This window comes from Saimiri boliviensis, chromosome 2 (assembly GCF_048565385.1).
Source record: "Saimiri boliviensis isolate mSaiBol1 chromosome 2, mSaiBol1.pri, whole genome shotgun sequence".
Classification (NCBI taxonomy): Eukaryota; Metazoa; Chordata; class Mammalia; order Primates; family Cebidae; genus Saimiri; species Saimiri boliviensis.
This window is the reverse complement of record NC_133450.1, coordinates 12,659,844-12,674,481: the sequence shown is the minus strand read 5'-3', so window position 1 is coordinate 12,674,481 and position 14,638 is coordinate 12,659,844. Positions and strand designations below refer to the sequence as shown.

At 48.8% G+C, this 14,638-nt stretch overlaps 1 protein-coding gene across 19 annotated transcripts in view; it reads right to left on the bottom strand.

Moving 5' to 3' along the window:
- MEGF11 (multiple EGF like domains 11) overlaps positions 1 to 14,638 on the bottom strand; it is a 398,263-nt gene that overhangs the window by 53,104 nt on the left and 330,521 nt on the right. For all 19 annotated transcript variants that reach the window (XR_012516094.1, XM_074392772.1, XM_039468640.2 and 16 more), the window contains one exon: positions 13,004 to 13,178. Coding sequence is in view for 18 of the 19 variants with exons in the window: in XM_074392772.1 (XP_074248873.1) it covers positions 13,004 to 13,178 (175 nt within the window). In the remaining variant the exon portion in view is untranslated. The remainder of the gene's footprint in view (positions 1 to 13,003; positions 13,179 to 14,638) is intronic.

The window sequence follows — 14,638 nt, the reverse complement described above, 5'->3', positions numbered from 1 at the left end:
TGGGAAGGGGCAGGTTTGATATGAGCTCAGGTCAAACCTCCCTGCAGGAAAAGACGGTAGTGGCTTCAGGCCTAGGACAGACCCTGCGTGGGGCTGCAAGCCTGAGGGTGGAGAGGGGAGCAGGGTCCCTGAGGGAGATGGGGTGGGAAGGGATACCCTGGGGAGCAGTGAGGGCCTGGCAAGGGGCTCAGCCCTGGGCTGGGGTGTGCTGAGATGTGCCAGAGACTATGTAACCTTGCGACGCCAGTTTCCTTATTTGTAAAATGTCAGTGGTGACATCACAGCCCTCAGAGGGCAGTGAGAGTACGTGAGATGGTGGTTCTGAGTGTTTTGTGTTGGAAAACAGGGATGCGGATGGACAGCATGTGACTGGCACTCCATCCCCACCACCACCTGGGGAACAGACGCCTCCCCTGAGCTGCCTGACACATGCCTGATTTCTCCATCATTTGTCAGCCACTTCCAAGTTCAGCCCTCCTGGCTGCAGCACCCCCAAGGCCACGGCTAAGGTTTCATCCTGCTGGGGGCAATGAGGATCACTCTGGGTTTGCCCGCAGCTCACAGGCAGGGGCAGGCAGAAGTGCCAAGCCCATGGACTCTGCAACCTGACTGCTGGGTTCAGGTCCTGGCCCTGCGGCTTTTTGGACCTTGTGCAAGGTGTTAACCTCTCTGTGTCTTAGTTTCCCTATGTGCAAAATGGGAATTACCATAGTACCTTTTCCAAAGATATTGGTGAAGATGAAATAAAATCATAATGTTCTTGGAACAGTGCCTGATCCAGAGTAAGTGCTACAGATGCTTTCAGTGTTTTTATTATTACACACGACCCGCCAGGACCTAGCCACACTGCAGGTGCAAGCAGCAGCTACGATTCACCTGCTCCGCGCCAAACGCTTTTGCAGCGCTTGCCCTGTCTCATGTCAAAACCATCCTACCAAAAAATCCACATGCGAGGCGAGCAAAGGGGGTACCTGCCTTAAGTCACCCAGGAAGAGAATGGCAAGGCTGAGATGCAAACTCAGGTTTCCCTGACTCAAAGTCCATGCTCTCCACACTCTGCCAAGCAGCCTTCACTGAAGACATGTGGGGAGTGATGGGATCCAGCATCCATCGAGCACCTACTACATGCTGGTTTTTTTTTTGTTTTGAGACAGAATCTCGCTCTGTCACCTAGTCTGGAGTGCAGTGGTGTGATCTCCGCTCACTGCAATCTCTGCCTCCCTGGTTCAAGCAGTTCTCCTGCCTCAGCCTCCCAAATAGCTGGGATTACCGACGCTGGCCACCATGCCCAGCTAATTCTTGTATTTTTAGTAAAGACAGGGTTTCACCATGTTGGCCAGGCTGGTCTCGAACTCCTGATCTCAGGTGATCCAACCACCTCAGCTTCCCAAAGTGCTGGGATTACAGGCATGAACCACTGCACCCGGCCTGCATGCTGGTTCTTATTCTGTGACATCATCATCTCCCTACACAGAGAATACAGGTCAAATACAGCACTGTTTTGTCACACCCCTGCTCCAGATGGCAGTGGCTCCCTCTGGCCTGCTGACTTAAGGATGAGACCCCACCCTGGCATGCAGGACCTGACTGCCCTGCTCCCACTCTTTACCTTCCTTTCCCTGTACCTTCCTCGACAGCTGTGCCTCATGGCTAGGGAGCCTCTGCCTGGCTTCCCTGGGCCTGTCTCAGGGAATTAAATCTCCTTCCTCAGAACTTTTAGGAGACCTGAGGACACTTATTTTTCAGTGTTTTTGGGAGATAACTTTTAAATAGATTTTGTTTTGTTTTTGCATTTACCCCCATTGTTAGTTTTCTTATTAGCCCCACCTTGAAATAATTTATTCATGACCTTTTTCTGCAATATCCTTCATTTTCCAGACAGAATCACATCTTCTGGCAGGAATCCCTTCCCCTCCTGGGGTTGATAATTACTCTTGCAGATGGGATTATCGGTGCTAATGACTAAGGGAGAGGTGGCTGGGAGGGGCTGGGGCACTGAAGCTTGAGCGCAGGGGTAGCGGAAGCTTTCTTTGTTCTAAACCTACAGATTCTGTTGGGGCAATAGAGCCCGTGGGCTCTTCGGCACAATGAAGGTACCAACTCTGACCCCATCTCCTGGGGCTAGTTAAAACTCCAATGAAACAAGGTGTTGGGACGGATGGGTAGAATCCCAGAGTACAAAGTGGGGATCCTACAGCTCCCCATTACAGGGTTGTTGTGAGGATTAAACACAAAGTATATAGAACAGAGTGCCTGGCCTAGGGCCCACTGCAAAATCTGAGCCATCATCACCCCCATTTGGTTGTCTACTTTCTCCAGACCTTTCAGGGAGGCCTCTCTGACTTGTGGCCCTTTCCCCACCCTCTAGAATTGGTGAAGTCAGACCCAGGCCCTGGGTGCTGGCTAGGACTGGGAGCCCGCAGAAGCTCCAACTATGCTAGAGACTTGGAGAAAAAGAAAACTGGGTGTACTTAAACCATAGATGCCTCAGATCTGCTCCAGCAGCTTCTTTTGCTGCACAGAGATTGCTGCAGCCACTAGGTCTGAGACAGAGTCCCAGCCCAGGCCGCAGTAATGAGGGCACTGATAATAAGGACATCAGGAACATGACAGCAAGAGGGTGGTCTGATGTGGCCAATGTTTATTTTTTAGAGTAGAAGAGTCAGCAGTTTTCCCTAATAAGCTGTCCGTTGGGGTCCCAGAGGGGTAAGGCTGGACTTATCTTAGTGACTTAAAACCAGTTTTTCCTACTTTGCTCTGTGAATTAATTGACAACATGATATAACCCCCTGGTGACTCCCCTCATGCCCCCACCGACCTGCCACGCCCACCATCCCTCCCTGTGCAGGGAAATATCAGTAGGTAGCTGCTCTGGGTACAGCAAGCTCATGAGATGGAGGTGAAGGTGGAAAGAACAGTGGGCTGGGAGTCATGTCGCATGTATTCCATCCCAGCTCTGTTAAGATATGCTGTGTGTGACCTGAGGTAAGTTCGCCTTCCCTTTCTGACCTTGGTTTCTTTTGCTGTGCACTATGGAAGCACCGAGCGTTCTTCCCCCTCCCCCATCATGAAGACCAATTCCTGTTCTACGGCATTACACATTGCATCTCGCTCAGTGGGCCCACCGACCCGGAGGGACTGGCATTATTAATCCATCTCACCGATGAGAAACGGGCTCTAAGAGGCTATATCCTAAGGTCACACAGCTACTGAGTGACAGCTGTGGGATTCCAAGCCAGGACGGTCTGATTCCAAAGTCCACCTCCTTTTGCTTGCAGTCTTCTCTCCACAACCACATAATAAACCTCGACAAATGTTTATTGAACACTTGCTATGTGCCAGGCTTTGTTCTACATATTTTATCTAATTCAATCCTCAGCAAAGTGCCATTAATTATCCCGTTATATTGATGAAAAAATAAGCCTTGAGAAGCTTAAGTAACTCCAACAAGACCACACAGCAGGTGATAACAGAGCTGGGATTTGGGTGCTGAAGTGTGTGTGTGTGTGTGTGTGTGTGCGCGCGTGCGCACGCATATTAATATTTTTGGATCATTTCTGCTATTCTGCAGTGTTTGTACTCCTCTGCTCACACAGGCATGGCAGCTAGAGGGTGAATGCCTCGTTCCCGGTGCCACATTCAGGAAAATCTTTTACTACAATAATTGGGAAATTAGTCAATAGTGGGGGCTGAGGGATGAGAAGCTAGTTTTCTGTTCTTAGGGCTAATGGTCTAGATCTCAGCTTGATGAAGAGTGAAACAATTAGAAGAGAAAATGCACACACATTATATTCATGTCACCTGGCTATAATTTTCAGTCTGCATTCTCCACCAGTTACACTTCTGTCACTCCCTAGTTCCAGCTTAGGAGCCACCCCAGAGGCAGACACGCACTCTGCCCGGCTCGGGGAGGCTGGAGGAGGGTGACATCTTTAAAGGACATTGGAAATCTTGGAGGGAAATTCAATCACTGCTCCACTGATCTGGATTCTCATAACTCTTGCCCCCCTCTGCTGCCTCCCCTGGTCAGAGCAGCTGAGGTTTCTGTATGACCTACCAATGGCATGGAGAAAGGGGAGAAAAATGCAGAAACAAGTTTGTTCATTTGGGTGATGGAGTGCCCGCTCCCCTCGACAGCGTGCAGGGTTCAATAATGGCAGACAGGGCTTCAAAAAATTGCAGCATAAATAGATGAGCCCTATAAGGTAATAGAAATGCTGTCATCCTGGGGAGAAATATGGGCCCTGAATCCCATGGGAGGGGACACTGGGGCCCCTCTCCTCTGCTTCCCGCATTTCCGTCCTCATCTCAGTGCAGCTGAAAGGGAGCATCTGGGCTGAGGAATCGCCAGAGGGCCCCTTGTCTCCCAGCCACACGGGATCCAGGCATCCATGAGGGAGGAGGCAGCCGGGAGGGGGTCTGAGAAATCACGTCTTTGCAGCCCTGGCAGTGACCTCACAGACGGTTACTGCAGGCACCAAGGTGGCAGCAATTAGTCCTATAGCAGTGGAGGAGGCTCCAACAGGCTGGCTGCCTAGGTGAGCCTTAATTAAGGAAAGGAAGGCTGGTCAGCAGAGGAACACGGTGGAGCTGAGGAATCAGCCTTCTTCTGCCACGTGATGAGGAAGTCTATTCTCGGTTCTGCGTCTGCTCTTGGGAACCTAGGAGCCCTTGGCAACCCTGCCATTTCCAGCCAGGGGAAAGATTCAACTAACTGCCTCCTTCCTCTCAACCCCATTTCCACCTCTACCCCCAAACAGGGCACTCAGGCCAGGACCAGTCAGCCTCTTCGAGTAAGTGACCCCTTGGTGTAAATAACAACAGCAGTAGCAGCAATGGCAGCAGCATCATCAACAATAATAGCTGAGGCTTGTTAAAAGATTAGTAATATGCTAGACATTCTAAGCGCCTTATATGTGCTAATTAATTTAGTCAGCCCAATAATCCTATGAGGCTATGTTATTATTCCTTTTCACATATAAGAAACTAGAGGCAGGCTTGGCTTGTGCCTGTAATCCCAACACTTTGGGAGGCCAAGATGGGCAGATCATGAGAGGCCAGGAATTCAAGACCAGCCTGGGCAAGATGGCAAAACCCATCTCTACAAAAAAATTACCTGGGCATGATGGTGTGTAGCTTAGACCCAGCTACTCGGGAGGCTGCAGTGGGAGGGTCGCCTAAACCCAGAGAGGTCAAGGCTGCAGAGTGAACAAAGACTGCACCACTGCACTCCACCCTGGGCAATAGAGTGAAACTTTGTCTCAAAAAGAAAGAAAGAAAAATAAATGAAACAAGGGGCAGGAGCACAGAGAGGTACAGTATCTTGCCCAAGGTCACACAGCTAGTATGCAGCAAAGCTGGTATTTGAAGGCAGGGAATCTGGCTCCAGAGTCTGCAAACCACTACATAAAATTTCATAAGGTGGAAGCTCATGCCATTGCTCAGAGAATCTGGAGACGGTGTCAGGGATCAGCTGCTCCAGTCCTGCTGCAGCTATCTGTTCATCTAAATTTCAGAGAAGCCAACAGGTAGAGTCAAGTCCCAGCACTACTGGCAAAGCCCCTTGGGACATGCCATGAATTTCCTTACTGTAAAGGTAAAGAGATCGAGACCATCCTGGCCCACATGGTAAAACCCCGTCTCTACTAAAAATACAAAAATCAGCCAGGCATGGCAGTGCATGCCTGTAGTCCCAACTACTCGGGAGGCTGAGGCAGGAAAATCACTTGAACCCAGGAGGTGGAGGTTGCAGTGAGCCAAGATCAGGCCACTGAACTCCAGCCTGGTGACAGAGTGAGACTCTGTCCCTCCTCTGCCAAAAAAAAAAAAAAAAAAGAAAGAAAATATGTATGTATGTGTGTGTGTGTGTGTGTGTGTGTGTGTGCATATATATATATATATGCACACACACATGGAGCCAGGCATGGTAGTATATGCCTGTATTCTCAGCTGCTCAGGAGTCTGAAGCAGGAACATCACTTAAGCCCAGGTGTTTGAGGTTACAGTGAGCTATGATTGTGCCACTGCACTATAGCCTGCTTTAGCAGCATTGGTTCTACCAGGGATTTCATTCATTTCAGAGGGTTTGCTGAGCAAGATATTTGTGTGGTAGGCATGGTAGGCTGGTTAGGAGGTCCAGGGATAGAGGGAGACATGTTGTTGTCTCTAGGGAGATAGGCCCTGAGCATGAGCCATACACAGTGGAAACAAGGAATGGAATGGTTAATTCTGAATAGAGGAGTATTCAGGGAAGGCTTCATGGAAGAGGCTGCCTTTGATTTCCTGAAAGGCTGAGAAGGATTTTCATAGGTTCAATAGGGACTATGGGAAGGGCATTCTAGGAAGAAAGAAAGGTGTGAGAAAAAGCATGGAGGCCCCAAAGAACATATAGGAGTGCCCCTTATCCTTGGTTTCACTTTCCATAGTATCAGTTACCTGAGGTTAACTGTGGTTTTAAAGTAGGTTTGTGGCCAGGCATGGTGGCTCATGCCTGTAATCCCAGCACTTTGGGAGGCCAAGTAGGGCAGATTATCTGAGGTCAGGAGTTTGAAAGCAGCCTGGTCAACATGGTGAAACCCTGTCTCTACTAAAAATACAAAAATTAGCTGAGTGTGGTGGAACATGCCTGTAATCCCAGTAACTTGGGAGGCTGAGTCGGATGAATTGCTTGAACCTGGGAGGTGAGATTGCAGTGAGCCGAGATCACACCACTGCACTCCAGCCTGGGCAACAGAGCAAGACTCCATCTTAAAAAAAAAAAAAAGTAAGTAGGTTTATACAATACAGTAAGATATTTTAAGGCTGAGGTGAGAGGAGTGCTTGAGGCCAGGAGTTCTAGACCAGCTTGGGCAATATAGTGAGACTCCATCTCTACAAAATTTTTAAAAAAATAGCCGGGCATGGGCTGGGCAAGGTGGCTTATACCTGTAATCCCAGCACTTTGGGAGGCCAAGGCAGGTGGATCACGATTTCAGGAGATTGAGACCATCCTGGCCAACATGGTGAAACCCCATCTCTACTAAAAATACAAAAATCAGCTGTGCATGGCAGCATGTGCCTGTAGTCCCAGCTACTCTGGAGGCTGAGGCAGGAGAATCGCTTGAACCTGGAAGGTAGAGGTTGTAGTGAGCCAAGATCGGACCACTGCACTCCAGCTTGGCGACAGAGCAAGACTCTGTCTCCCCCAACACCGCTAAAAAAAAAAAAAAAAAAAATAGCCAGGCATGGTGGTATGTTCCTGTATTCTCAGCTGCTCAGGAGTCTGATGCAGGTACATCACTTGAGTCCAGGTGTTTGAGGTTGCAGTGAGCTATGACTGTAACACTGCACTACAGCCTGGGCAACGGAACAAGACCCTATCTCTAAAAAACTTTTTTGAAGATATTTTGAGAGAGAGGGCACATTCACATAACTTTTATAGCATATTATTATCATTGTTCTATTATTAATTATTACTGTTAATCTCTTACTATGCCTAATAAGTTAAGACTTTATTGTAGGTATGTATGCTTAGGAAAAAAGAGTATATACAGAATTCAGGACTACCCACAATTTCAGGCATCCACTGAGATCTTGGAATGTATCCCTCATGGATAAGGGGGACTTCTGTACTGCGTTTGGGGGAAATGAGTTATGTGTGCTGCACAAGTTGTGGCAGGACTTAGTGGGAGGTGAGATTAGGGTAGACTACTTTGAGGGCATGTCACAAAGACCTGGGATTTGAGGTTTCTTTGGTGGGCAGTGGGGAGCCACAGAAAGGGCTGATGTGATGCTAACCTGCAAGTGGGTGGGTGGACAGCTCCACTCAGTCCCCTCATCCACAATGCAGCTACTCCGCTGGCTAAGGAGGGTGGGAAGAAACGTCCTCACTTTCTGGATCAGGTCATCTTCACAGAGACAGGTATTCCAGGACTCTGCTGGTCTGACCACTGTGTCATGTGACCCCTGACTCTGCCTTCTCCCATCCCTGTTCACCCTGGTGTTCTGCGTCTGGGCGAGGACCCTGGGTTCTCAGAAGGCGGAGAGTGGCCTTGAAACAGTGGCGCACGACGCTGTCCAAGGTGCTGAAACGATGTCATTTCCATTTGTCAGCACTCCCACTGGAATGACTAGCTCTCATACCACTGTTTCCGTTAGGCAGAGAATTTCATTCCCATTTTATAGATGAGAAATAGAAGCCCAGAAAGGTAGTAGAGCTAAAGATACAAACTCATTTCTTGTTTTCTGGTCGAGGACTCTTTAACTGCACTGGGCAGCCACAGTGTAATTTATCAGTGCATACCCCAAGTGATTCTATCACTGCTGCTAAGTGAACATGTAAAATGCCCACGTTCTCTTCCCACCTCCATCTCTATCTCAATTTCCCCAAATGTTGCGATGCTTGTCCACCCCCACAGTGCCTCCTGAGACCCACCACTCAGGGTGACCCACAGGTGCTTGGGTGGACCTCGCTAGAACAGCAGCTGTGTACATTCATGCCTCTGATCCTTTGGGTATCCCTGGGTACAGCTCATCCCAACAGCCTCCTGCTGGTATGCTGGGCATGGGGGAAGCAACATGCCCCCACTACTCTCATATCTAACCAGTAATTGCTACCATTTCACCAAGTGTCTGTTGTATTTCAGGCACTGGGTTTTGGACTTCCCATATAATATTCTTAATTCTCACAAGCAAAGTCTTGTTTTAGCAGATGAGAAAGTGCAGTGTTAGGCAGGGTAACTGAGTTGCCAGTAGTCAGTGTGGGGATTGGAGAGCTAGGATTTGAACTTAGATTTGTCTGGTTCCACAATGATCCTTCAATCAAAGCTCATCAACTAACATGAGAGTTCAGTGTCTCCCACCACCATTGGCTTTGTGATCCCGGGCAAGTCACTTATCCTGTTTAAACTCCAACTCCTCATTTGCAAATTGCACAAAGTAAAAGTGTACATTCTTAGGGCCCTTGTGAGGCATAAGTCAGATGAAGCGTGCAGCCAGGATTCAGTGAGTATTCGCTGCTAGTGCGCATATGATTATTACTGGAACACAGGTTCCTGGATGGCTGGGAGTCTGATTAGTCTTTCCACATCCCCGCCTGGCCCCTATGTCCTAGCAGAGGAAATATCCAGTGTCCTGGGAGGGAAGAGGCAGTGTGTGAAGGCCAGCCCAGAGCCCCAAACAGGGGCCTGCTTCTGCCCCATGTCCCTGTGCACTCGGGGGTAGGGACCACGTGGCTGGAGCAGGCATGTCACTGAGCTCACAAATGTGGTTCCGCATTACTTCATCAGCACTCCTTATGTTGATATTGAGCCCGAGACCATTCTCAGCCCCCAGAATCTGCTTTCATAAAGCTGTCCCAATATCATTCCTAAAGACTCTGGGCAGGGATAGCTGGGGTCAGAGGGGAGAGCTGAGGATGTGGTTTCACATCCACTCCATGGGGGCTACTCATATCCAATAGCAGGCAAAACTGATTTACTTCTCCCATCGTTCAGACAGGGAAATGGAGGTCCAGCAAGGTGAAGTGACATGCCCAAGATTACTGAGCCCAGAATGAAGGTCTCCAAACACCCAGAAAAGGGATCCTTTAATCAGTCTGTAACTGACTACCCATCCTAAAATCATTCAAGGATAAAAGCAGGATACATACATTCACAAACTAACCCACCAACAAAGGCATTGCTAATTATTACTGACTGTGGGACATCTTGGGGCCAGTCAGCTCTGCAGACTGCCCCCACTAGCTGGCTAATTGTGGGAAGCTGCATTCATTCAGAAGCTGGAGTAAGGGCGAGAGTAACGGCTTCCCCCTCAGGGCTCGGTGCACACAGAAATGAGTCATGCTGATTGAGAACAATGAACTGTTCTGTAATCACCTCCTGCAGCCCCTGCCCAATGTCCAGCAGAGCCCTAGAAGAGCCTTTCCAGGAATAATGAGGCTGGGCGGGAAGAGATGGATGGGAATTCACTGGGTCTCACCAGGGCAGCTTGACTCACAATCTGTCTTAGCCCTGAGCCCCAGGCAGGGGGGACTCCATAGTGAGACTGGCATGCACCGTGTGCCCCAAAGTTCAAGGACAGGAAGTCATTTGCATCTCAGATGCAAGGAAGAGAGGCAGTGGCCTGGCCACCAGACTGTTGGAGCACTAGGGGCAGTGGGCAAACAGATGCTAGCCTCCCAGGCCTTCCCAGAGCCCTGATTTTCCTTTTCTGAGGAGCGGTGAGTAGGCAGGCAGCTGGCGATAAAGAAGTGTGAACAGGGAGGCAAGGCTCCCAGTAGATGCATAGACAATGTATATGACCAGACGGTACAACCCTCAGTGAGCTTCCCACACGCATGTGTGCGCATATCTTCTTACTCCTACTTTTTCCCCTTTCCCCCAGACTTGATCCACAGAGTCCATAGAGCAGACCATCTTAGAAGTTAATAGGTTCTTCTCTCTCCCTGTATGCTCCCCATCCACAGATGCCCAAAGTCCTAGAGCTATGCTAGAAGCCAAGCTGGGACAGGGGTCAGCCATGAGCAGTCCGGTGCAATCAGCTTCAGTCACCTGACCACTTGGCTACGTGAGATGTTTAATCCCAAACAATTATTCTCTGCTACCCAAATTCAAAACCCAGGGCACCTCCATTTTGCTGTGGAAATTACAGCAAAAATTCACACCAACAAAGCTAAATTAAAGAGGAAACCAGGCTTCCTTCTGTTTCAAAGATGCCAAAGAATTCATTTTCATCGGCATTGGGGAAGTTTTATCTGCATTGGGGAAGAAGGAAGTTTTATGTGCCTTGGGAAAAGAGGAAGGGAAAGCTTAACTGTTTTTTAAAAAATCTTAGTAAAATGTTTTGATTTAAACAAATGTATTTAGACTAGGTGGTGGCTCATGCCTATAATCTCAGCACTTTGGGAAGCCAAGGTAGGTGGATCACTTGAGGCCAGGAGTTCGAGATCAGCTTGTCCAACACGGCAAAACCCTGTCTCTACTAAAACTACAAAAATGAGCTAGGCATGGTGGTACATGCTTGCAGTGCCAAATACTCAGGAGGCTGAGGCATGAGAATTACTTGAACCCTGAAGATGGAGGTCGCAGTGAGCTGAGATTGCACCACTACACTTCAGCTGGGTGACAAAGCAAGACTCTTTCTTAAAAAAAAAAATACATATATATATATATATATACACACACACACACACACACACACATAATACTTTAAATATATAAAAATATATAAATATATGTAATGCTTTAAATATGTAACTGATACCTTAAGTGTATATAAATGCATATATATATAAGGTATCAGTTCAACATATAATCAACATAACAAAATTATTGAGATGTTTTATATTCACCTTTTCATACTAAGTCTTGGAAATCCAATGTGTATTTCCCACTTCACATCTCAATTCAGAACTAGCCACATTTTATTTTGAACAGTGTTTTGTCCTGGGCCTTGCTCTGCAGGCCAGAGGCAGCCTGTCTTTAAAAGATGTTGTCACCAAGCAAACCCTCACTTGATCTACAAGAATTCCCTGTAGATCAGTGGCTCTCCACCTTAGCAGCACATTGGCCTCAGCCAGACCATGCCTAGATCAAATACATCAGAATCTCTGGGAATGGAGCCCCGGCATTGATGTCTATGAAACATTCCTGGTGACTTCAGTGTGCTGGCCAAGTTGAGACCCATGGCTACCTATCAGCATCCTACTCAAAGCGAGAACCACTGACCAGCATTATTGGTATCACCTGGGAGCTCGTTAGACCGGCAGACCATCAGGCCCCATCCCAGACCCAGTGAATCAGAATCTGCAAGTGAACAAGGGCCACAGGTGCTTAGAAAATTTACTACCGCCTGAAAAGCCTGCTAAAATGCACGCTATATATCCCATCTCGACACCTGACAGCAACCTTACAAGGCAGGCATTCCCTTTCACAGGTGAGGAAACAGAACCTAAGAGACGCTGACTCATTGGTCCAAGATCACATGACTGGTGAGTAGGATAGCCAGGGTGCCACCCAGGTCTGGTTCCAAAGGTCACACTCTTTCAACCGCACCATTGTATCACTTCCTATAGCACAATGAAACATATGGCCATAGAGAACCCCTGAGTGTTTGACTCCTTGAACCTGCTGGGCACGCCTTACCTTTGAACAGGATTCCACTTCCAATGCCAAGTTCCCCAGAACCAAACCTCATAAAGACCCGCATAATTCATGAGAAAATACAGAGAATAAACAAACATAGGGAAGATGTTCACTCTCCCTTGTAATCAGAGAAATGCAAATTAGAACAACATTGAGAAGCCATTTTTCTACCTCTGTAATTAGCAAAAATTAAAAACATGTTAGCAAAGTTATTCTGAAATAGGTACATTCATACACAATTGGTGGTGGTGTAGATTAATAGAACCCTTGAGGAAAGTAATATGGCTACATCCATCAAGAGCCATCAATATATTATGCCCGCTGACCCTGGGAATTCACCCTAAGGAAATAACTCAATAGGCAGGGGGGAACGCTATTTGTATGAAGATGCTCACTGCAACATTCACTGTGAACACTGGAAACAGCTTAATATTCAGCAGTAAGAGAATGGCTGAGGAAACCGGGGGTGCATCTGCTCCTACAGTGTTATGCAGCCATTTAAAATGATAATTAAGAAGCCCAAGCAGCAACATAGAAGTGTGGGTGAAAGAAGGCAGAATGCAAAACGGTCTATGTGTATTGTGTTTTTTCTGATGTAAAATATTGTGTGCATAAGGATATAGGCGAGGAGGAGCTGGGCACAAAGGAAGGCAACCTTCAGAGCTGGGGGTGACGGAAAGACCCCTTCTCCTGTTATTGGCAATATTACAAACCCTGGCCCTTTGAGACCAGCTTCGGGGCCCTCCCGTCATGGAATCTATCTCTGAGGGGGACACAAGGAGCCACCTGGGTGCAGGGCCACATTCCTGATTGCAACTAGGAGGTGAGGAGAGCTGGCCGGGTCGGGGGTCAGGAAGGCCGAGAGGCCCCTCCCATCTTACCATGAAGCCCGGGGCACAAGTGCAGCCCCCAGTGATGCTGTGGCAGTCGGCGCCGTTCTGACAGGTGCAAGGCAGCTGGCAGCCATCACCATAGTAGCCAGCAGGGCACGGTTCACTGCAGTGGCGACCAGACCAGCCTGGCTGGCAGGTACAAGCTCCGGTTACTGGGTGGCAGCTGTGCAGATGAGAGAAGGGTGAGAAGACAATTCGTTCTGGGAAGCAGCCCTGTCCCATCCCAAGCCTGGCTTGCCCAGGGTAGCAGGATCAAAGGACCTCTGGGATTAAACTGCTCAGTGCCTTGTCTGTTTATCAGAAGATGCCAAGGCAACATGGTCTTATTAGCACCCAGAAGCTGAGGCTCATGGTGATTGTATAACTGCCCAGATGTCACACAGTGAGGCGATGACAAGATCAGGAGGAGAACACAGGTCTCCTGACTCCCAAACACATCTTCTTTATAATTCGAATACACGGAAAGCAAAACAGAGGTTGGCCTCTTTAGTCCCTTGGCTTACAGACTATGTGGTCCAAGTCTTCCTCCATCCCTTACCCAAGGCAAACGCCTGGTGTGGGAACAGCATGAGAAGGTAGCAGTGATACCCAGTGGCTCTCCATATCGCAGGTGTTCAATGAATGTTGGCAGACTGAAAACAAGGGCCAGATGTGGCCTCCCCTCTCTGGCAATGCCTGCCCTGGAGAGAACAACCCCCAACCTATGCTTTCCCAGGCTCTTTAACAGTGAGCAAGTTCTCCATCTCCTGTCTAGGCCAGAGAAAGGATCATTTGGGCCAGAGGCAAGAGTTCCCTGGCATGACCTCCAGAGAATGGGGCAACCTCTAGCCAGCAGCCATCTGATCCAACAGCCAATGTCCATTCATGGTCAGCGGGATGCGAGGTGTAACCACGTGCTGCTCAGAACTCCTGCAGGAGTGTAATTGACTTATGGCCCCAGCCGCTGAGTCTGAAATCCAAAGGCCACATTTCCCCTGGGCCACTCCCAGCTGGAGCATGGCAGGGACACTAAGGTGGGCACACTCTTGGGATCTGGGACTCCTCTGATGGGTACTTTGGCTTTAAGATGTCCCATCCTGGCAGACTTTCTTAGAACTGTGCTGTGGGTTAAGACACTTCCTCCCTCCCTCCCTCCCTCCCTTTTTTTCCCTTGCCTTCCCTTCTCCGTTCCTTCCTCCCTTCCTCCCTCCCTTCCCCCTTCCCTCCTTCCTTCCTTCCTTTTTCCCTTTCTGTGATCTGACAGCGTTCTCAGCCTCCTGAGCTTCCTTCCCACGTTCCCTCACAGATGCTTCCCCTAGTAAACCACTTGCCCTTGGCATCTGCTTTTGGAGGGGCTCAGAATAACACACCAAAGAAGTGCTGGGTGGTAGAGACAAGCCTCTCTGATTCCCTGTGGCACTGCCTCCCTGCTCTGGAGCCCAGCTCAGAGGATAAGGTCAAGAGAAGCATGCCCCGGGCTGGCAGGGGGAACCTGGGGCCAGTCTTGATTCTGCTAACTTCCACGGGGCCTTGGGTGGGTCTCCAATGCCTGGCTCATATTCACTGCCCTGGTGCATATTTGGAAATGAATATGGCTTCCCCTAAATGTAATTATCTTCCATTGATTCTTTATTCTTATCTGCT